General features: G+C 40.7%; 2 protein-coding genes across 3 annotated transcripts in view; one reads left to right on the forward strand and one right to left on the reverse strand.

Moving 5' to 3' along the window:
* The window catches only part of LOC132127881 (BRCA2-interacting transcriptional repressor EMSY-like), a 15,055-nt gene extending 10,314 nt beyond the window's left edge, over positions 1 to 4,741 (forward strand). For both annotated transcript variants that reach the window (XM_059540136.1, XM_059540135.1), the window contains exons 13-21: positions 1 to 43; positions 239 to 409; positions 571 to 742; positions 845 to 1,009; positions 1,085 to 1,237; positions 1,543 to 1,622; positions 1,764 to 2,111; positions 2,195 to 2,524; positions 3,973 to 4,741. The exon at positions 1 to 43 is cut by the window's left edge and continues 94 nt beyond it. In XM_059540136.1, coding sequence (XP_059396119.1) covers positions 1 to 43; positions 239 to 409; positions 571 to 742; positions 845 to 1,009; positions 1,085 to 1,237; positions 1,543 to 1,622; positions 1,764 to 2,111; positions 2,195 to 2,524; positions 3,973 to 4,161 — 1,651 coding nt within the window. In that variant the 3' untranslated portion in view covers positions 4,162 to 4,741. The remainder of the gene's footprint in view (positions 44 to 238; positions 410 to 570; positions 743 to 844; positions 1,010 to 1,084; positions 1,238 to 1,542; positions 1,623 to 1,763; positions 2,112 to 2,194; positions 2,525 to 3,972) is intronic.
* LOC132127808 (transforming growth factor beta activator LRRC32-like) overlaps positions 1 to 24,485 on the reverse strand; it is a 76,676-nt gene that overhangs the window by 39,473 nt on the left and 12,718 nt on the right. The gene's annotated exons all lie outside the window — the stretch shown is intronic.

A 24,485-nucleotide genomic window follows, 5' to 3' on the forward strand; every position in this document is an offset into this window, starting at 1 on the left:
TCTGCCGGGGAAGAACGTGGTGACCACGCTGCTGAACGCCGGGGTGAGGTCACGGGGCGCTGCCATAATGACAAAAAAATAATAAAACCTAAAAACCTAAAAATTATTTATTTTCCCCCTCCAAGACTAGTCATAAATGTTTTTATTCAGTTATGAAAAGGTAGGAAAAGTAAGATTCAGCACCTTTTTATGCAACATAAGTGTGTGTGTTCATGACGTGTGTGTGTGTCTGTGTCAGGGAGAGAAGACCCTGCAGGCCGTCCCCGGAGCCAAGCCTGCCATCATCACCGCGTCGCGGCCCATCACCAAAATGATCGTGACGCAGCCCAAGAGCCTCGGCGCCGGCGTCCAGCCGTCCACCAAAATCATCCCCACCAAGATCGTGTACGGCCAGCAGGGCAAAACACAGGTCAGACGCGGCTCACTCCAGCCAGAACAATACATCAAAACATATTGTTGCTAGAGATGCAGCGACACTGTTAGATATTTCTACTAGAAAACAAGACTTGGTGAGAGGATCATGTTTTGCAGGTGTTTGTGATTGGTCAGTGATGATGGTGCTGTGTGCAGGTGTTGATCAAGCCCAAGCCCATGGCGTTCCAGACAGCGGTGGTCAGTGAACAGACCCGTCAGCTGGTCACCGAGACCCTGCAGCAGGTCACACGCAGCGCAGAATCTGGCCAGGAGGGGGCGCACAAAGACGACTCGCCCTCGTATACAGAGACGTCTGACAGCACTCACGGTCAGCGCACTCATGCATCTCATCTGCTTAGGACTCCATAGATATGTCTCCATCCATTTCCAGCATCTCCCTGGGCTCACGAGGCTGTGTCTCTGTGTCCAGACGCTCATCCGGTGGTGCACCTCGTCACCTCCAGGGGGCAGGACTGGACGGAGCAGGAGGTGTCTGTGGAGGCCAGCCCCACCATCATCTACCAGGACATGAGCGGAGAGTCTCAGTCGGCCACGTCCACCATCAAAGCCCTGCTGGAGCTGCAGCAGACCAGCGGTGTGTGTCCGAACCGTGTGTCTGAGCTCCTCTGTCGCACTCCTGCTCAATGTGTGTGTGTGTGTGATGTTTCAGTGAAGGAGAAGAGCGACGCTAAACCTCGCCAGAACACGATCGACCTGAGTCAGATGGCAGTGCCGATCCCGGTGCCGGAGCGGAGACAGTCCCCGGAGCCGTCGGGTCAGAGCCCCGGAGACACGGACCCCGGAGCCCAACACATCCCCATCGGTAACATCAACACCAGCCTTCACTCATCAAGCTCTTACATCACAGCACAAGTCTGACAATACAGCTCCAGAAATATCAACGTCTTCCTTTGTATTTTACTTTTTTGATATTATTGCTGTATTGGTGGCAAAACAAAAAGAGAGTACTATGGAAGTCAATGGGTACCGTCACTTGTTTGATTGCCAGTATTCTTCAAAATACCTGTGTTCTGTAGAAAAAACAACAACTTAGGATTGGATCAAGTGAAGGGGGAGCAAATACTGTCTGGGTGTACTGTCCCTTTAACTGTTGCTCTGCTGTTTCAGGGAAAGTGTGTAAGACTGTGATTGGAGGAGATGTCCCGAGTCCATCAGCATCGGCTGCGTCTGCACACACCACACAACAGGTCAGAACTGTAGTCATGTGACACTGATTTACACTGCGGCGGTGTGTGTGTGTGTGTACTCTGCCAGTAGTTTTCTGTAAGGGGCAGGTTTGGTGTAGTTATAATACAAGTGTGTGTGTGTGTGTGTGTGTGTGCGCGCAGGTGAAGCCGCTGCAGGAGCAGATGGAGGAGGGCGAGTCGGAGGGAGACACTCTGGATCCTCAGACGGGTTTGTTCTACCGCTCGTCTCAGCCCAAACCTGCAGCCGAGCCGTCAGACACGCCCACTTCCTCTAAGAGGGCGGAGCCTCTCACGGCCCGGGTCTCTGTGCAGAGAGTGTGTGTGTCTGCGTCTGCTTCTGCGCTCGTCTCCTCCACCCCTCCACACACACCGCAGCTGCCCAGACTGCAGCAGGCGCCTTCCTCACACAACCGGCCCAAGACACACACGCAGCTGTCGCAGCCGCCGCCGCTGCAGGCGCATCACCCCGTGGGCTCCAGCAAGACTCAGGTGAGGCCTGCGCAGACGCTCTGACAGTCATGTGTGTGTGAGCGGATCAGTGACGGCTCTGTGTGTGTGTGTGTGTGTCTCAGCTGCAGCAGCCCATCATCACGCAGGGAGCGTCCGTCACCAAGATCACGTTCGGGGCTCATCAGTGCCCCCCGGTGTCCAGCAGCGGCGAGGCGTCCGTCAAGCTCCAGCCGGAGTCCAGCTCCAGTCGACCAGCGCCAGAGAAGCCCTCCGACATCCTGAAGATCTCCATGATGGAGGCGGAGATCGAGCCCATGGTGGTGGACTCGTCCAGTGACTGCGGCCCGCTGACCAAGACCCCGAGCACCTCGCCGCTCATCAGCAGCTCCAAACAGACGCTCGCTCACGGATCCTTCAGCCGCGTCAAGAGCAAAGACCTGGACATCATACAGGTGCTCCTGCACACTTCTCCAGCTCCAAACATCCTCCTCCTGCTCCGAGCTTCTGTCTTGTGTTCTAGTATTAATATCTCAACATTCTCGATTCAAGATGCATCAACATTTGATCTTTTATTTTCAGAAAACAAGACCTGATATCATACTATCTACATTCGTCTTGATTCAAGCATGTTTAGATAATACTGGAGGAGGATCATTTTTAGCAGTTTCAGCTGTAAAGAGCTCCAGAGTCGTTATTGAGATCAGTTCACGTTGTCACCTGATGGTGTCAGTGCCGTCCAATCAATGAGAACACTGAATCTTGTCTTCTGAGTCAATTCATTAATTCTGGGTTTTTTTTTCCAAATTCAATTTTTTCTGAATTCAGTTTTTTTTTCTGTTCTCATTTTTAACGGATTACTTATTAATGGTTAAATTATACAAATTTTTGTAAACAAAAAGCACGTCTAATTAATTAAAATCATGAAAACTTATGGAATTTAACAACAGTTTATTAAAAGACGCATATCTTTGCCAAATATTTAATATAAGTATTATAAATATATTCAAATATTTTGTTTAGTTTACCAAATATTAAATTTTTATGGTCATCTGAAATACTACTTTTTTTTTTCACAAATTCCACTTTATTTTAACTTTTTTCATTTTGTATTATTTCCATTTACATTTTTCTGGACTCTATTATAATAGATTAATACAATTTTAATAATCAGAATGCATCTCTAATTTAGCTATAAGAAATACATTGTAAGTGTTTCTATAATTAAATTTCAGTTTCTCATATTCTGTTACAATTTTTCTCATTTTACATTTTAATGAGATTTTAACTATTTATTTAATTATATATCAAAATGTTGTTCGTTTCCTTAAAACAAGCAAAACTATCTGCCAGTGGGACAAGAAAAATACATTTGTATAGCCTTTGAATTAAGATTATTTTTCTTGTCCCATTAGCAGATATTTTTGCTTGTTTTAAGGAAAAACGAACAACATTTTTATTATTTTTTTTACAGAAGGCAAGACTTAATATCTTAAATCATTTTACTTTTACAGATTCAAGAATGTTTAGATATTTATACTAGAAAACAAGAAAAATATACTATAGAGGAGGATGATTTTTAGCAGTGTACTTTCACATATTCTTTTGTTATTTAAAAACTGTTGCTTCATGAGAAACCTGAAAATTGTTAAGACGACCTTATCAAAATAAATGCATTAACTTTTACTAAAACATCAAATATTAGACCAACTGAGCACAGAAGGTCAGACAAATTTATACGTGCATCTTGAAAAGCGGATGTTTAAGAGTTTTTGTGCTATCTCGTGGTTTAGAGGACAGTAATATCAAAGGTGTCTTTAGCCCTGTTGCACCCCACACAGTAAATATCATGTTGTGGCTGTGTTGATGTTGCTGAGGTCATGTGATGTGTGTTTGTGGTCAGGTGATCCCGCAGTACTCCATCATGCCGGACTCCAGCCAATCAAACGTGGTGGTGGAGCCCAGCGGCTTCCTGGAGATCAGCGACTACACTAGCCAGCGTCTGGACGAGGAGGCCGCCATGGAACAGGAAGTGGACAGCAGCAACGACGAGGGGGCGGCGGCCAGCCCCAGGGCCGACCAATCACAGTGAAGCGTGCGGATTTGATTTGTTCAGAGGAGAAAGACCTTCTGTTAGTGCTTCATCACGTCTGTATAGAGAATCATGCAGTGAGTTTGTGCAGTAGAGATGGACGGAACCATAGTAATGTTTGTGTTGATTTATACTTAAAGGGACAGTTCACCAAAAAATAGTCATTCTGTCTTCATTTACTCCCCTTCAAGTTGATCAAACCTGTGCGAGTTTCTTTCTTCTGTTGAACACACACTAAAAAATGGTGATAAACAAACAGCTGTTGGTAGCCATTGAGTTCAATACTTGGGAAAAATACTATGGAAGTCAATGGGTACCAGCAAATATTTGGGTACCAATGTTTTTAAAATGTATCCGAATTGTTGAATACATCAGAAGATATTTCTTATGGCCATAACATTCATTTTTGTAAAAATAAAAAAAAATCTGATTATATATACTTTGAAGGATGAGTGTAACCAAACAGTTGACGGTAGCCATTGACTTTTATAGTAAGAAAAAAACACTATGGAAGTCAATGGGGACCAAAAAATCTGAGTTGTGTTTAAAAATGTATACAAGATATTTCACAGGGCCCTGAAATATCTATATATCTATATATAAGTCTAAATAGATATTCTGAAGGGTGTTAGTTGATGGTAGCCATTGACTTCCATAATAGGGAAACATACTATGGAAATCAATGGCTACCAGCAAGTATTTGTTTTCCAGCATTCTTTAAATATATCTGAATTGTTGAAGACAACAGAAGCTGTTTTATAAAAAAAAAAAAAAAAAAAAAAAAGCACATAAATGTATACTTTGAAGAATATGTATTTAACCAAACAGTTGACGGCAGCCACTGACTTTAATAGTAAGGAAAAAATACTATTGGATGACAAAATATCTTCTGACGTGTTCAACTAATGATACAAGATATTTCACAGGGCCCTAGAATATAATTTCTGTTAAAAATCTGATATAGATATTATGAAGATTAGTTGACGGTAGCCATTGTAGGGAAAACATACAGTGGAAGTCAATGGCTACCGGCAACTGTTTGTTTACACACATTCTTCAGAATAGGTTTGGAACGACCTCGTGGTGATTGATTGATGACCGAGTGATGCACTGTCCCTTTAATTTATAGTTTTAATTAGAGCTGATGGACTGGTAATGATGATGAGTGCAGCTTCGTCAGTAGGTTTTGTGACTCCGCCTCCGCTTGTGTTCTGCTCTCTGATTGGTGTAAATAGTTTTTGTGCTCTCGCCCGTGTGTCTCGTTTGTGCTGGATGCGTTTTAATTCATAAACTTTACTTCAAAGCTCTGTTGTGTGTTGTGATTGTGTGTGTGTGTTTGCACAGGTGAGTGAGCGAGCAGGGGGTGGGGCTGAGGATGGGCGTGGCCACAGGTGTGTGTGTGTGAGAGTGTGTGTGGAAAGTACCAGTGTTGTTATAAGGGCCGAGTTTCCCTGCAACTCCTCATTGTGATGGAAACAAGCGTGCGATGGGTGTGCGTGTGGGACGGGGGGGGGTTTTGTGTGTGTGTGTGTGTGTTTCTGGGTGGATTCCGCTCCTCTGAAGTGGGCAGAGATGCCAGGGACGCTGGGACTTTCCTTCTCTCCTCATGGATGGAGCTCCTCTGGGACCGAGCCTCATTTGAATCTTCATCTCGTTCTCGTGTGGTTTCACTGTATTCAGATCAGATCCAGATCCAGATCACTTCTATTCTACTCTCTCTCCTAAAATTCCAGTGTATTTTACTAAAAGTTATTTAAAAAAATTAATATTATTTAAACTGCGCCCTTTAGAATGCATTTAAACTTTTCATTAAATTATTATTATTATTATTTATTTTTTTTTTTTTTTTTACAAATTCGGTTTTCTGTTTACATTTTCTGTATACTTTAATGATTCGTTTCAAGATTAGAAAGCATGTCTAATTAATTGTAATCATGAAACCTATACGATTTAACAGCAATTAAAAGGTTAACAACAATTTTTTTTTTACCTATTCAAATTTTGTTTCGGTTTCAGCTTTTCTGAATTTTTTTGAAAGCTTTAATAAGTAATGCCTAACTAGATGTACACCAAACCATGTTTCCAGGGCCATAGGGCTCTCTTCTTCTCTCTTCTTCTCATTTTCTCAGAAAAGCACCGTTTGTGTAACAGCTCATTTAACTCATTAGTTTTCCCAGAAGTAATTGGTGTGTTGCGTAATGCATTTGTTCGGTCAGGCGAAGCTTTGATGCTCTCATCATAAATTATTAGCATTATGGAATATTAGTTGTGCATGCGTTATATAATATGGAATATTATAGAATACTATTAGTTGTGTATGCATTTTAAACTAAGGTGATTAAACTATCAGAGTATTCTGTAGAATAATAATGATATTCAGTTGCTCTTACTGTGTTTCAGCAGGGTTATTATAGTAAACTATTATAATAAAAATAACTTTTATTCACTATATAATTGTTCATTTGTTTAACTCGACATCATAAAATAGCTAAATCATAATAAAGAAATGCAATTCTAAATAAAGCAACAATATAGACATTTAAAAAAAGGCAAATTAAAAAAGAATGATCTAAAAAATAAAATATAATGTATATATTTTTAACACTCTAATAGTATCTAACATCATATGAGCTCAAAGTAAGTTTCCCAGCTGAAGTCATCTCTGTGTGTTTTGTTTTTAAAGCGCTATAAATAAAGCTTTAATGTGTTTAATGTAAATAGCCGTAGGGATCCACCAGACACTTTCAGTTTCAGTTTCAGATGGACTGCAGCAGATGCTGGAAAACCCCTGCGACTGAAGATGACCTTCATCAGCTGATAATAATAGAGCTGAAGGGGACGGCTTTGAAGAAGTTGTAAAGGTGAGAATCTTCCAGTGGAGGGATGAAGTGAAGGTGCTCGCCTCGGGACGTCCCAGATCACACTGAACATCACACATCTGTGATCTGACCCTGCAGCACAACACCAGCTTCCTCAAACTCACATTTATACATCAGCTGAATAAATCATCTCTCCAGTGATGTCTGGTTTGTTCGGAGGACAATATTTGTCTGAGATACAACTATTAGAAAATCTGGAATCTGAGGGAGCAACAAAATCTAAATATTGAGAAAATCATCTTTAAAGTTGTTCAGATGAAGTTCTTAGCAATGCATATTACTAATCAAACATTACGTTTTGATATATTTATGGTAAGAAGTTTACTAAATATATTCATGGAACATGATCTTTACTTAATATCCTAATGATTTTTGGCATAAAAGAGAAATGTATAATTGTGACTCATACAATGTATCGTTGTGTATTTCTACAAATATACGACTGTGACACTGATGACTGCTTCTGTGCTGCAGGACACTGATGTAGAAAGAGAAGAGTCTGACTCGGCCCCTAAACATTCAAACATTTCAGTTACACTACTTAAAGTAATAATGCATGGTATCATCTCATGAATAATTGAATAATGCACTGTTGTACATATCTATTCATTCATCACACTTCATTAAAACACGACCTTTAAATATTATAATGCATTTTAACTTTGGTTACAATTATTTATAAAAAATGTAATGCATTACAAGGCATGAATACCTTTATAATGCATTATAGTAAAGGCTTTAAGTCTTACCACGTTGTTAGTACTTATTAAAAAAAACGATTACTGAAATAAAATATTACTTTTTATTTCAGCTAGTTGCCTATTTTTTTAATAAACAGAAATAAATTACTAAAATGATAGAGATGTTAAAAAAGCTACAAAATTACTAAAACTTTATCTAAAATGTAAAAATAAAAACAGATTCAAAATATTAATAACTATACTGATAGTTAAACATCACAGTTACAAAAACAAGTAACACTGAATTAAACATGAAGCAAAATCACACAAATCTGTGTGTTCAGACTGAAAGTGTAGTCACTCCTCTTGATCTGCTTCTGTTCACACACACTTCAGATGATGATGATGATGATGATGATGAAGATCATCTGCTCTGAACACGATTGTCGTGTGTTTCTGTGTCAAAGTATGGTTTTTTTCCAACTTCTCTGAATATCATAATGAACTGAGATTCTTGTTTTATGAGACAAGTATAAAAAAAACAAATCTACAAATGGAGTCAGAAAAATCTGCTTAATTCAACGTGTAAAATAAGAGTATATTTATGTGAACTTAGATCAGTTTCTCAGAATTCAATGACGTCCGTCATTTTGCATCTCCAGTAAATGATTTTAAAAAGTTTAGATATTTATACTGGAAAGCAAGAAAAACACAGAGGAATTTTTCTTATTTTTTTTTTCTGGTAACACTTTATTTTAAGGTGGCCTTGTCACACATTGTCACACATGTGCTTACTATTGTGCTAAAAATAAATGATGCATAATTACATGCAAGTAACCCTAATCCTCACCAACCCTATAGAGCAAGTATGTGTAGTTAATTAATATTACACAGTACTCAAATATATAATTACACTGTAACAAGGACACCTTAAAAATAACGTAATGTAACTTTCTCTCTCTCTGTGGGCAGTGTTGTGACCACAGGAGATTCTCACATTTGTGGGAAAATAACAACAGTGGTTACATTAGGTTTAATTCCTTCAATATAATGATTTAGTGTTTGCACTGAAACACATGGTCACTCCAGCATCACAGCGATGAGTGAGGAATGCTAAAATCAATATTTAATATCTGTTCGTGCTGATTTCTGACTGTGAGTGTATGATGAAATCCCCTCAGAGCCACTGTTTTATTTCTCTCACAGCTTCAGTTCCCCACATTCGTCATGAGATGAACAAATCAGATGATTATGAATTATTGTATGTGACATTTGATCATCTGGACAAATATAGTCAGAAAGCCTTATAAGCTGATGTTATTGTTTGGAGATGAAGTGAATATAGACGAGTGACTCATTCGCTTCTGACGACAGGAAGTGTCGATCTGATTCTGAGAGTGTGTGTGTGTGTGTGTGTGTGTGTAATGCTGTGGGATGTTTCAGACAGTCTGTGAATGTCAGATATGAGCGAGCGGCTTGTTCCTCAGAAACACTGAGGTGAAGCCCTTCAAAAGTACCAGTAAGTGCCCTTGAGGAACTAGTGTGCACTGAAGGGCTTCTCAAGAGCCTCCCACTGAAGCTGACAGCTTTCCTTTGCTTTGGCCGTTTATAATGTTGTCTTGTGTGTCCATTTAGCCTGTTGTAAGGTCATCTTGGCCAAGGCTCCCTGAAAGAAGAGATTTCCTTTATATCTCAGTGGAAACTTCCTGAAAAAATAAAGAAATAATATAAAAATAAGGCTCGTCCTCGTCTCGTCTGCAACCATTCTGCCTGGAATCTTATAAATCACCCAAAATGAAGTGTTTGGAAATCTAAAAATGGCTGTAGTTTTGCGTGAGGCTAGATTCAGGGTTAGGGGAGAGACACACACACACACACACACACACACACACACACACGTTATTATTCATCAGAGATCGAGGTGAGATTCCTCTCTCACTGTGGCTTCTGCTGTTGTGAATGTGTCTGTGGGTTTGTGGGATCATTGGAGGCTCGTGATGTTTGTAATTGTGGAGGGGAATGTGTTTCTTCTTTTTATGGATATATATAAAGTGTTTAATTGTGCGTGTGTCGAGTGGCTTTATGATTAGTTTGTTTGTGTGAAGAACATGAGAACATTGAAACCATCTGAAGGCCTCTCTCCAGATGTTGTTTTATGGTTTGTAGATCAGATGGTTTGTGTTTCTTGCGTTTCTCATTACAGACAAAAACATTCGCTGCCAAAACATAAAGTGCCTTCGTCCTGACGTCAGCCAGCAGACATCCAAAAAACACTTTGATTAGTTATAGAACTAGTCATGTGAGTGATTCCTCGATCAGACTCATGATCTCCACACATCCGGCCAGAATGAGTTGATGATTCACATTCATTCATTCATTCATTCAGAGGAGCAGTGCACTCACAGCTCTGTCCGAATGTAGTGCAGGAAAGTGGTTTGTGTGTGACCCGTCTGACCTCCAGAAAGTGAGACTGAACTCCTGTCTTACTCACAAAGAGACCTTCGGCGTGACTCAAGAGCAGCTCATCAATCCTCACGTCTGCTTACAATTTACGGACTCTGCAGGAACTTCCTGTGCCTCCCGTTACAAGAACACGAGAACACGGGAAACTGGGAACACTTTACAACAAGGTCTCGCTTGATAACATTAGTTGATGCACTTTATTTTTCCAGAATCAACTTTTGTTAATGTTAGTTCTTAAAAATATTTATTTATAAGAAAACAACATTTAAGCTTAACAATGTATTAGTAAACGTTTAAAATAAAAATAAATGATGTCATTGTTAGTTCATGCTAGCAAATGTAATTAACATTGATAATGAGATTATAGCATTATTAATAATTTAGTAACAGTAAAATTGAGCGGCAAATCAACATATTACTAATGATTTCTGAAGATCATGTGACACTGGAGACTGGAGGAATGATGCTGAAAATACAGCGAAGCATCACAGAAATAAATTACACTTTAACAGATACTCACACAGAAAACAGCTGTTTTACATTAGAATAATATTTCACAATTTTTACTGTATTTTTGATAAAAATAAATGCAGCCTTGGTGAGCAGAAGGGCTTTTAAAATCATAACATTTCCAAACTCTTTGCATATGTTACTGTGGGTCTGAATGCGCTTTGACTTGAGAAATGCAAGGAAACACAAAAGTCAAACTATCAAGGATCATCTGGGTTCATCTGTGCTGGAAATGCATCAGCACTGCATGTTCTCAAAGATAGGAGACGTGTAGAAGATGAGCAGATCCTCTCATGACTCTGAATGAACAGCCTTTTATGGGAATGTGTGTGTTTGGGAGGAGATGGAGCCGCTATCAGTGATTCCCACATGTGTAATTAAACCCCATACATGCGTCTGTCTCTCTATCTGTGTGTCTATAGAGGAGCGTCTCAGGAACGCCATGAACTCATCAGGGACTGGAGGAGGTCATGAGAAACATCTCCACTGGCAGATCTACAGAAAAGGTTTTGTTATCGAGGGAATCTGAGTTAGTTATAGTTAACACACTCCGCTTTAACTCGCCAGCACCGATGAAACAACCTGAAAGCAAGCAGCGGTCGGTGGTTTAGGAAGGGTTAGTTAGTGAAGACCATCTGTCCAAACACTGTCATGTGAGGAGAGCAGAGGTGGGTAGAGTACCAAAAAACTGTACTCAAGTAAATGTAAAAGTACTTCTAGAAATATTTACTCAAGTAAAAGTAAAAGTACTAGTCTTGAATAGTTACTTGAGTAAGAGTAAAAGAGTATCGGATAAAAAATCTACTCAAGTAGTTAGTTACTAGTTACTTTGGGTCATATATACTGAGCCTATTTTTATTTAGATGTATAGATAAAATGTATGTAATGTATGTGTGCGTGTATAAATGTATATATTTCATCAGCCTTTACTCCATTTTATGTAATTTATTATAAAACCCTGTCTGTTTACTTAAGTAACAGATATAGGTGTCATCCCATAACATATTTTTAATACGACTGACTTTATATTAAATCTGAATTTAACATTGAAAGTTAATGTGATTTAAATATTGCTACTAATCTTTCATTGTTCAGAAAGAGAGCAAATAACATTTACATTATTAAAGATAATTTTCACTGACAGTCTAGATTTCAATCACTCTCAGAAACTCCCATTAAAATCACTGAAACTGTTAACACTGTGAAATCAATATCTTAATTAAAGATTCGTACATATCTGCACTTTGTTGTTTCTGACGAGAGAATTCGCCAGAAAGAGGTATTCAGTCAGTGAGCGAGTGAAGGAAGCACCAGCATTTTAGCGATGACTCATCTGAACGCCTCTGATTGGCCAATGCTTTAATAAGCTCAAAAGAATCATGTGTGATTGGTTATAATGCGCAGCGCTGTAAAAACACGTCTGTCTCTGGCTCAGCGCCAGCAAGCGATCACAGATCTGAATTTAGCAGCTGATGATATGACTTGCTGAACGTACTTGCACCGGTGTGATTGTATTAAAATTAATAAAATCTTAATCGGCTATTTTTTGTCTTTTGGAAGCTGCATTCAACTTGACTCCCCTCTGTTATAAGCCACACACGTACAACAAACTAATGTCACAGTGGTATCGTGTACTGTAATCGAATGTAGCCCAAGTTATTACCTGTTAAACAGTAGACAGCACACGCGGTGTTCATCTAATAAGGATCTCCATCGCTAGCAAATAATAACCTTTGCAGATTTCAATTCAGTGCAGTTCCAGCCACGTTTTCAACGCTCTTTCTGTTCTTAAACGTTACAACTCCGAGTGAACCACTTCAGACGCTCAGCGCGTGCGGCAGGGAACTGAACGACTCATTCAAACTGATTCATGAACCAATTCACTCGTTTGCCAATTGGTTTGATCAAGCCTTTGAACAGAATTGACTCAAAAGAATGAATCATTCGCGAATGGGCATCGCTCATTGCCCAGAGAAAAGTAGACGGCGCGTTTGGAATAAACTGAAGCATTTATAACATTTATTGCATTAAGATAAAGTAACGAGAGGAGCGTAACACACAGTAACGAAGTAAAAGTACAGATTTTCCCCCCAAAATTTACTCAAGTAAGAGTATAAAGTACCCATCTTTAAATATACTCCGAAAAGTATTCGTTACCCCAAAAAATTACTCAAGTAAATGTAACTCGTTACTACCCACCTCTGGATGAGAGTCACTGAAAGTCTGCTAATTGACACCAGTTGTGCTGGTAAATTCCCCGCTGGAGCTCCAGGGGCCGTTTGGAACCTCACGTTACGATTCATGTGAATTTGCCCCATTGTGTTTTTTTTTTTAACTCAATGGCTGAACTAAAGAAGCTTTGACTGATAGTGAGAATCGAGCTCTTTAAAGTCCCTCACAATCAGACTGTTCTGGGGAATTATGAGATCTGATGAAGGCCAGACGCAGTGGAAAGAAACGTCACTGGCGATTCAGAGCGAAAAGTTTAACGTCTGAAGAGAAATATGAGAGGAAACTGATGGTTCAGTTTAATATGATGAATAATGACACTGAATAATTTCTGACCCGAGGTGATAAAGCAACCATGTGTGCTCTAACTTACTAACACAGTGTGTCAGAAACTGATATTCAGTTGATTCAAGTCAAGCCACATTTATTAGTATAGCACTTTATACACTGCATGATGTTAAGCTTGTTTTTTCACCACAGTTCAGAGAAAAAGGTCTGTTGCAGGATATAAACTCAGAACTGAGACACAAACTTCGAATTTTGAGGTATAAGTTCAGAATTGAGATATAAATTTCGAATATTTATAATTATTAATGATATAAACTATATAATTATGAGATGTAAATATAAATTCCGTATAATGAGATCTACACTGAAAAATGCAAGACAAATTCAGAATTGAGAAAAGTCAAAATTGCAAGATATAAACTCAGAATGATCCAATATAGATTCAGAATTATGTGATTTAATTTCAGAATTTTGAGATATAAACTCAAAATTATGGGATATAATTTCCATATTTTGAGTTACAAACTCAGAATTATGAAATATAAATTCAAAATTGATATATAAATTTAGAATTATGAGATAAACTCAGAAGTGACAGTAAAAATTCATGAGAGGAAAAAAAGAGAGCGATATTAACTCAGAATTGCTTGTTTTTATTAAGTGGGAGAAATAAGCTTCCATAGACTGTTTGAAAGCAGATTCACAATGATAAAAAAAAATAACATTGTCAATGTTGCTAAATTCAATAATTATAAACCAAACTCAAATTCTGCTCTAAAGCAGCTCTAGAGAATACAATAGTGACATTTAAGTTAAGATAAGTTCATTTTAGATTTTGTGCTTATCTTTGTCATGGTAGCTATTGTGCTGGAGCAAAAGAGCGAGGAAACGCATGAGAATTCATAAAGAACATTACATCCAAACAAAGACACAACAGGAGCCCTCTCTGGGCCGGATGTGGGAAATGGAGTCGTCTCTGGGCCGGATGTGGGAAATGGAGTCGTCTCTGGGCCGGATGTGGGAACAGGAGTCATCTCTAGGCCTGACGTGGGAACAGGAGCCTTCTCTGGGCCGGATGTGAGAACAGGAGTCCTCTCTGGGCCTGACGTGGGAACAGGAACCTTCTCTGGGCCGGATGTGAGAACAGGAGTCCTCTCTGGGCCTGACGTGGGAACAGCGGATGTGAGAACAGGAGTCCTCTCTGGGCCTGACGTGGGAACAGGAGCCCTCTCTGGGCCGGATGTGGGAACAGGAGTCATCTCTGGGCCGGATGTGGGAACAGGAGCCTTCTCTGGGCCGGATGTGGGAACAGGAGTCATCTCTGGGCCTGACATGGGAACAGGAGCCCTCTCTGGGCCGGATGTGAGAACAGGAGTCCTCTCTGAGCTTAACTTGGGAACAGGAGCCCTCTCTGGGCCGGATGTGGGAACAGGAGTCATCTCTGGGCCGGATGTGGGAACAGGAGTCCTCTCTGAGCTTAACTTGGGAACAGAAGCCCTCTCTGGGCCGGATGTGGGAACAGGAGTCCTCTCTGAGCTTAACTTGGGAACAGGAGCCCTCTCTGGGCCGGATGTGGGAACAGGAGTCATCTCTGGGCCGGATGTGGGAACAGGAGTCCTCTCTGGGCTTTACTTGGGAACAGGAGCACTCTCTGGGCCGGATGTGGGAACAGGAGTCCTCTCTGGGCCGGATGTGGGAACAGGAGTCCTCTCTGGGCCGGATGTGGGAACAGGAGTCCTCTCGGAGCTTAACTTGGGAACAGGAGCCCTCTCAAGTCCTGACGTGGGAACAGGAGCCCTCTCTGGGCTTTACTTGAGACCAGGAGCCCTCTCTGGGCCAGATGTGGGAACAGGAGTCCTCTCTGGGCCGGATGATGGAACTGGAGCCCTCTCTGAGCTTAACTTGGGAGCAGGAGCCCTCTCAGGGCTTACTTTGGGAACAGAAGCCCTCTCAGGTCCTGACGTGGGAACAGGAGCCCTCTCTGGACTGGATGTGGGAATAGGAGTTCTCTCTGGGCTTTACTTGGGAACAGGAGCCCTCTCTGGGCCGGATGTGGGAACAGGAGTCCTCTCTGGGCCGGATGTGGGAACAGGAGTCCTCTCTGGGCCTGACGTGGGAACAGGAGTCCTCTCTGGGCCTGACGTGGGAACAGGAGCCCTCTCTGGGCCTGGATGTGGGAACAGGAGTCCTCTCTGGGCCGGATGTGGGAACAGGAGTCCTCTCTGGGCCGGATGTGGGAACAGGAGTCCTCTCTGGGCTTTACTTGGGAACAGGAGCCCTCTCTGGGCCAGATGTGGGAACAGGAGTCCTCTCTGGGCCGGATGTGGGAACAGGAGTCCTCTCTGGGCCTGACGTGGGAACAGGAGCCCTCCCTGGGCTGGATGTGGGAAAAGGAGTCCTCTCTAGGCCAGATGTGGGAACAGGAGTCCTCTCTGGTCCGGATGTGGGAACAGGAGTCCTCTCTGGGCCGGATGTGGGAACAGAAGCCCTGTCTGGGCCGGATGTGGGAACAGCAGCCCTCTCTGAGCTTAACTTGGGAACAGGAGCCCTCCCTGGGCCTGACGTGAGAACAGGAGTCCTCTCTGGGCCGGATGTGGGAACACGAGTCATCTCTGGGCTGGATGTGGGAACAGGAGTCCTCTCTGGGCTTTACTTGGGAACAGGAGCCCTCTCTGGGCCGGATGTGGGAAAAGGAGTCCTCTCTGGGCGGATGTGGGAACAGGAGTCCTCTCTGGGCCGGATGTGGGAACAGGAGCCCTCTCTGAGCTTAACTTGGGAACAGGAGCCCTCTCTGGACTGGACGTGGGAACAGGAGCTTTCCCTGGGCTTTACTTTGGAACAGGAGCCCTCTCGGAGCTTAACTTGGGAACAGGAGCCCTCTCAAGTCCTGACGTGGGAACAGGAGCCCTCTCTGGGCTTTACTTGAGACCAGGAGCCTTCTCTGGGCCAGATGTGGGAACAGGAGTCCTCTCTGGGCTTTACTTGGGAACAGGAGCCCTCTCTGGGCCGGATGTGGGAACAGGAGTCCTCTCTGGGCCGGATGTGGGAACAGGAGTCCTCTCTGGGCGGATGTGGGAACAGGAGTCCTCTCTGGGCCGGATGTGGGAACAGGAGCCCTCTCTGAGCTTAACTTGGGAACAGGAGCCCTCTCTGGACTGGACGTGGGAACAGGAGCTTTCTCTGGGCTTTACTTTGGAACAGGAGCCCTCTCGGAGCTTAACTTGGGAACAGGAGCCCTCTCAAGTCCTGACGTGGGAACAGGAGCCCTCTCTGGGCTTTACTTGAGACCAGGAGCCTTCTCTGGGCCAGATGTGGGAACAGGAGTCCTCTCTGGGCCGGATGATGGAACTGGAGCCCTCTCTGAGCTTAACTTGGGAGCAGGAGCCCTCTCTGGGCTTAATTTGGGAAGAGAAGCCCTCTCAGGTCCTGACGTGGGAACAGGAGCCCTCTCTGGACTGGATGTGGGAATAGGAGTTCTCTCTGGGCTTTACTTGGGAACAGGAGCCCTCTTGGGGCTTAACTTGGGAACAGGAGCCCTCTCATGTCCTGACATGGGAATACGAGCCCTCTCTGGACTGGATGTGGGAACAGGAGCCCTCTTAGGTCTTAACTTGAGAACAGGAGTGAATTAGGTGTTATGTTATCCAAAGCATAAGGTGAGCCCACAGAATTCCAAGGCAAACTTATCAAAGGGGCAGATCCTTCTGGGGTAGGGCAGCGAATCTTGCGATGGTTTCCTTCATCACCAGAAAAAGAAAAAAAAAAAACTTTCAAAAAAAAAAAAAAACATAAAAAACCAGGAGAAGGGGCGCCGCTTACTATTTGCAGGTCAGGTGTCTGTAACAGTAGCTACTTTGTGGGACCGAAGGAGTGAACAAAACACAAGACCAGTCCATGGGCGTAACAATCCGAGTGTCAGTGCTGTCAAATTAGTAATATTACTGAATATTAGGTGTTTTCTAAACCCCTATTGGGGACAACTTTGTGTGTGTGTGTATTTCAGAGTTCATGTGGACATGTTATGTGGGATTTATTGGTTGTGACCCAGATGTTCCTGTATGAAATTGAGCTCCAACTGACATCAAAAACCGAGGTACTTTCTGAAACACATCTGAGGTTTGGTGCATTAAACCCACATGAATGGCTCAATCACCCTCATCAGTATACAAACTGTTCTTCAATGATATATGTTTGCGCAGGAATAGATCAGAATGAATGGTATCCGATCCATTCCCACAAATCTCAGCTTCTCAAAAACACTTGACAGCTGAAAACAAACACACAGAGCAATAAAAACCCTGTGTGAAACGGCGGCAGTGGATGGGTGTTCAGAAAGCTGGGTGCAGCTCTTTGCTCATGTTTACAGAATTCTAGTTTCAGGGCTGCAGGGTGAAGAAGAAGCACAAAGGAGTGAAATCCTAGAAAAAGCCGCTGTGAGGAGCGTATCTGATGTGCTTGTGTGTGAAGCGTGTTTGTTGGCCTCTGGGCGTCTATGAAAGACTCGCTGAACTCTCGCTCTTTTCATTCTGCTTTAATCATCTGGTTCAGTTGTCTGCTCATTACAAAGCAGCAGAGAACCATGAGATCTGGCAGATTCCACATTTACACTGAAAAACATTATTCTCTTACTTAGCATTTTTGTCTTGTTTTCTAGTATAAATGTCTAATTATTCTTGAATCAAGATCCATTTACTTGACAAGTATAATGATTTAAGATATTAAGTCTTAAATATACAATATCTGCCAATGGGGTAGGAAAATAATATTAGTTCAAAGGCTAAATGAGATTATTTTTCTTGCATCATTGGCAGATATTTTTGCTTGTTTTAAGCAAAAACTAACAACATTTTGAGATTTACAGAAAACAAGACATAATATCTTAAGTCATTTTACTTGTACAGTAAATTCATCTTGATTCAAGAATTTTTATATAATTATACTAGAAAACAAGACAAAAATAGTAAGTAACAGAATAATTTGCAGTGCAGACCTCAGATTCAACACGGATCTTGGTCAGGTGTGACTAATGACTGTGTGTGTGTGTGTGTTTGTTTGTGTTTGTTTGTGTGTGTGTGTGTGGGGGGGGGGGGGGGGGGTCCAGACAGTGATCAGGATGGGTCTGGCAGGTGGGCGGTGTAACATCAGCAAACAAATACAAGTGGAATGATTTGTTTAGATCCTGTGAGATCGGCTGTGTCTGATTAGTTTCCATCTGCTGCTCATTTCACTCAGAATTCCTTTGATTTAAATTCAACACAGAAGAAATGCTGTTGGTAATGCTAATGTTCTGTGTGCTTGTACTAAATACTCAAAAGTGAGTTAAACATGACAAAACCTTCCAAAAACCTACTTTTCAGTTTGATATCACTTGAAAAATAAAAAGGGTAAAAAAAATAAAGAAAGAAAGAAAATATATGTTTTTAATTATTTGCATTTCAAGAAATTATGTTTGTCTTGATTGTCGTCTTTTTTTCCAATACAAATATCTAAGTTCTTCAATCAAGATACACTTACTGGAAAACCAAAGTGATTAAGAATATTTCCTATTTCTGCTAATGTGGTCAGAAAAATAATCCTGTTTTCATCTGTATCAAGTTTATTTCTCTGACCACAGTTTTTTTTGGCATAAGCATAAGCCTGTATTTAAAATTGATACATTTTCAGAGAGCAGTATTTGATATCTTCTGTCATTTTGTTCCTCCAGTAAAGGTGTGTTGATTTAAGGATGTTTAGATATTTGTACAGGAAAACAAGACAAAATTCTAAGAGAATAATTTTTTGCAGTGCAATAGTGCAAGTTATGTATGACACTAAGTAGAAATGGGAAAGACATGACAAAGTGGTGATGAGGATGTTTGAAAGAACCTCTGTGTGTGTGTGAACTGGCAAATAGAAGATTAGTGAAATGCAGTAAACAGCTGAAGGCGGCACAAACTCGGTGTCTGTGATTACGGAACGACGATATGGTTGAACAATGGAGCTCATAAACAAAGTGATTTCAATATTTCCTGCTGCCAAATGCCATTGAGGGTGAGAAGATTGTGCCTACTTTTCTCAGTGTGATGGTTGCAAAGACCTACACTTTGCTACGCAGTCTCGTACATCCCGCGAAACCAGTTGAGAAAATGTATACAGAGATTGTGACAGTGCTAAGCGCACATTTTTCACCTATACTGTTGGTGATAGCAGAAAGATTTCGGTTTCACAAGAGAAATCAGGAAGAGGGGAAAACTGTAATTATATTTGTTGCTGCACTGAATAAACATTCCGGACACTGTGAATTCAGTTCAAGGATGTTTTGAATGATACAATCAGGGACAGGATCGTATGTGGATTAAGAAGGAAAGCCGTTAAAAAAAAGACTGTTAAGTGAAAGTAATCTCACATTGCAGAAAGCCACTGAAATAAGTTTAAGATTGGAACCCACTGCTAAGGAAGCACAGCAATTCAGTAATGCAGATAAATTGTCTGCTGACATGAACACATTATAGAAGTCCCCTGGTAAAGCATCCAAAAATGCAACATGTTATAGATGTGGCAGAGTCGGACATCTTGCAAATGAGTTTTGGTATAAAGAATTGGTGTACCGTAGTTGTGGGAAAAAAGGCCACATAGAATGTTCTTGCAGAGGAAAACAAAAGACTGCAAAACAAAAATTCAATCAAATGCATGGCACATCAAAGAAAAATAAGAATGTGTATACAATGCAAACAACTTGCAAAGAGTACACAGACAACACTGACTTCTCTTTGGAGGAAGTTAAGTTCCTCTAAAAAGTTTGGCCATTGAAGGACACCAAAGGCTATTTGGTGACACCCGTCATTGAGGGAAAGCCAGTACATATGGAGATAGACACTGGCGCTACTCTTTCTATCATATCAGATGTTGTGTACCACAAAACACTCAAACATGTTTGCCTAAGCTCCACAAATATAGTGTTGAAAACATATATGGGGGAGCCTGTGGCCTTAAGAGGCGTAATGGATGGGGAAGTGGAATTACATTTATATTTTATTATTATATATTTTATTATTTATTTATTATTTATATTTTACATTTATGCTTTTATCCAAAGCAACTTACAATTGGGAAATACATAAAGCGATTCTTCCATCCATTGTTCAAATAAATACAAGCTAGAAAGAGAAGGAATAAATAAGGGAAAATACTTTTTTTTTACGATGAAGTCAAGTAGCCTCGGAAGAGGTGAGTTTTCAGCTGTCGCTTGAAAATTGTCAGGGATTCAGCATTCCGGATAGGGGTGGGAAGATCACTCCACCAGCCAGGAATGGTGAACGAGAATGTTCTGGAAAGAGATTCTGAGCCTCTCTATGATGGTACCACGAGGCATCGCTTCCTAGCGGATCTCAGACTACAGGAGGGGATGTAGATTTACATGTAACCCTTGGGAGATATCATCAGGAAACATGGTGTTAGCTTTCACTGTTATGCTGATGTTACTCAGCTCTAAATTTCTTCACGGCCCGGTGAAACACACCAATTTGAAAAACTAATGGATTGCTTAGTCAATATAAAAAACTGGATGACGAGTAATTTCTTACTGCTAAATTCTGAAAAAACAGAGGTGTTAATTATAGGACCTAAAAACTCTGCTTGTAATAACCTAGAACACTGTCTAAGACTTGATGGTTGCTCTGTCAATTCTTCATCATCAGTTAGGAAGCTAGGTGTGCTACTTGATCGCAATCTTTCCTTAGAAAGCCACGTTTCTAGCATTTGTAAAACTGCATTTTTCCATCTCAAAAATATATCTAAATTACGGCCTATGCTCTCAATGTCAAATGCAGAAATGTTAATCCATGCATTTATGACCTCAAGGTTAGATTATTGTAATGCTTTATTTGGTGGTTGTTCTGCACGCTTAGTAAACAAACTACAGCTAGTCCAAAATGCAGCAGCAAGAGTTCTTACTAGAACCAGGAAGTATGACCATATTAGCCCGGTCCTGTCAACACTGCACTGGCTCCCTATCAAACATCGCATAGATTTTAAAATATTGCTTTCTCCCAAGGTTTTTTTCTCCATTCTGTCACCGATGGAGTTTCGGTTCCTTGCCGCTGTCGCCTCTGGCTTGCTTAGTTGGGGACACTTCATCTACAACGATATCGTTGACTTGATTGCAAATAAATGCACAGACACTATTTAACTGAACAGAGATGACATAACTGAATCCAATGATGAACTGCCTTTAACTATCATTTTGCATTATTGACACTATTTTCCTAATGAATGTTGTTCAGTTGCTTTGACGCAATGTATTTTATTTAAAGCGCTATATAAATAAAGGTGACTTGACTTGACTAGATTCGTAGCAGTTAGTGGAAGTAGGCCTGAGATCTGTGCAGCTACCGTTGGATCATCTGGTTGAAATGAAAGATAGAGCTGTGTGTCATCAGCTTAGCAATGGTAGGAGAAGCCATGTGCCTGTATAATGGGACCCAGTGATGTTGTGTATATGGAGAAGAGGAGGGGTCCAAGAACTGAGGGCAAGTTGTAGGATGGCTGGAGAGGAGAAGTATTGATATTTCTGCCTCTGTGAGGGGAATGAAGGAGAGGATGGCTGTGGCTGGTTTGAAGTCAACATGTCAGAAGGAATAACATTCTCCTTGATCGTCACAGATCAACAGCTTCATTGTGCTGTGAAAACGTGCAGTAACGATCAAAACAAGGAAAGAAGAGTTGACTCATAACCTCATTTGCATATCAGCATCACATGATGTCATTTGCATGTCAGTTGACCAGTCCAGTCACAGTGAGGTCATGAGGAGGAAGTGCTAAGATCGATGCTATTATTCCTGAAACGTTTGATGAATCACTCATGACGAGGCTCTTACTGAAGGAAGAGCAGATCAAATCTGCACTGGAGCGGACAGAAAACCCTGTCACTCATTCCACACGTCAAGAGACATTTACATCACAAAAAACACCTGTCAGGCGACAAATAGTCAAGAAAAAACTAATTATGACCTCAGAGGGAAAGGAATATTACAAAGCCCTGCATCGATCTCTGCTAATTTGCAAAGAAACCCCACTCTGATGATGCTGAGCTCCAAAATATAAAAGGCAAGTTTCCATTACGTTCACAAGATAAGAATGAATAATCAAATGTCAAACAGCAGTTAAATGTCAAACATTTCTGCTTTAATAACAGAAGTATTCAAATATAACATTTAACTTGGAAGCTTGGATAATATTTTAAGATACTAAATTTAATGTCAAATAATGTTTTTACAGAAACACAAGTTTATAAATAATTTCCAGAATTTTTAGTAACTAAAGTTAACTAAAACTGTCATTTTAAGTCAAGCATAAACACTTACTCGTGAAACAACACATCATCACTTCTTTTTAATCACAGCAATAATTTTTAACAGTGTTCATGAAATTGTGATTTTTCTGTGGCTGTTTGGATGCAGTAAAAGTGGAAAACCTTGTTTGCATTTTCTTCTGTGATAATTGTTACCTTGAAATGTGAAAATGGGCTGAGAATTGATCAAATGGTCTCAGGTTCAGACAGGGGTCATGTTTTACTTCACCGCTCACATGTGCATCAAAAGCAAAAATGATAAAAAAAAGTGCATTATATTTTGTAATAAAGTGTGACAGTAAATTTTTTTTTTTTTTTTGAATCAGCAGCTAGTCATCAAAGAGCTTTGGGTTTCATTCAGCACATTCACACTGTACAACATTATTCTCTTACAAAGTATTTTTGTGTTGTTTTCTAATATGAATATCTAAACATTTTGAATCAAGATGCATTTACTTGACAAGTGTCATAATTGCAAGGAGAGGAACGAGGAGTTGCTGGAGTGACACAAACAAAAGTCTTCAATAATCCATGGGAGATATTTTTGCTTTTTTTGTTTTTTTTTTATAGAAAACAAGACTTCATATCTTAAACATTTTACTTAAGTAAATGTACCTTGAGTAAAGAATGTTTAAATATTTAGCTGACGCTTTACAATTGCTATATATATATATGTGTGTGTCAGAGGTCGCACGCCTCTGGAGGAACTAAGGGTTAAGTGTCTTGCTCAGGGACACATTGGTGTCTCACAGTGGATTCGAACCAGGTCTCTCACACTAAAGGCACGTGTCTTATCCACTGTGCCACCAACACATTGCCAAAAGCAATGTAATAAAGGGTCTGAGACATCGGGATGCAGTCAAACCGTGTGTGAGTTTCCTAAAACAATGACTAAATGCATATTTGAATTTTGTCTGCCATTGTCCAGAAACCTAAGAGTGATGTCAGTGGGAAATCATTCTACAGATGAACAATTTCCTTTTCTAGGTTATCAAGGAAACTACTTTAGAATTGGTAAAACTTTATTTAGATAGTCTGCTTTACAGATTATGAATAACTTTGTAACTATGTACACTAGCAGTCATTAGTGTATTCATTTGTTTAATGTCTGCTAACACTTTATTTTGAGGGTCCTCAACCAGTATCACCGAGGTAATATTAAAACATTTGTTAATATTTTGTAGTAGATTTTATTTTCACATTTTCTGCTTTCAAGCTCATTTTAGTTAAAGTTTGAATAATTTTACTGTGTGGTTTTGTAATTTTTATTAGTTTTAGTTTATATATATATATATATAACCCGATTCCAAAAAAGTTGGGACACTGTACAAATTGTGAATAAAAACAGAATGCAATGATGAGGAAGTCTCAAATTTCAATATTTTTTTCAGAATACAACATAGATGACATATCAAATGTTTAAACTGAGAAAATGTATCATTTTAAGGGAAAAATAAGTTGCATGGCATCAACACATCTCAAAAGTTGGGACAAGGCCATGTTTAGCACTGTGTGGCATCTCCTCTTCTTTTTATAACAGTCTGCAAACGTCTGGGGACTGAGGAGACAAGTTACTCAAGTTTAGGAATAGGAATGTTGTCCCATTCTTGTCTAATACAGGCTTCTAGTTGCTCAACTATCTTAGGTCTTTGTCACATCTTCCTCTTTATGATGCTCCAAATGTTTTCTAAGGGTGAAAGATCTGGACTGCAGGCTGGCCATTTCAGTACCTGGATCCTTCTTCTACGCAGCCATGATGTTGTAATTGATGCAGTATGTGGTCTGGCATTGTCATGTTGGAAAATGCAAGGTCTTCCCTGAAAGAGAGACGTCTGGATGGGAGCATATGTTGTTCTAGGACTTGGATATACCTTTCAGCATTGATGGTGCCTTTCCAGATGTGTAAGCTGCCCATGCCACACACACTCATTCAACCCCATACCATCA

Source organism: Carassius carassius, chromosome 45, assembly GCF_963082965.1.
Source record: "Carassius carassius chromosome 45, fCarCar2.1, whole genome shotgun sequence".
Taxonomy (NCBI): Eukaryota; Metazoa; Chordata; class Actinopteri; order Cypriniformes; family Cyprinidae; genus Carassius; species Carassius carassius.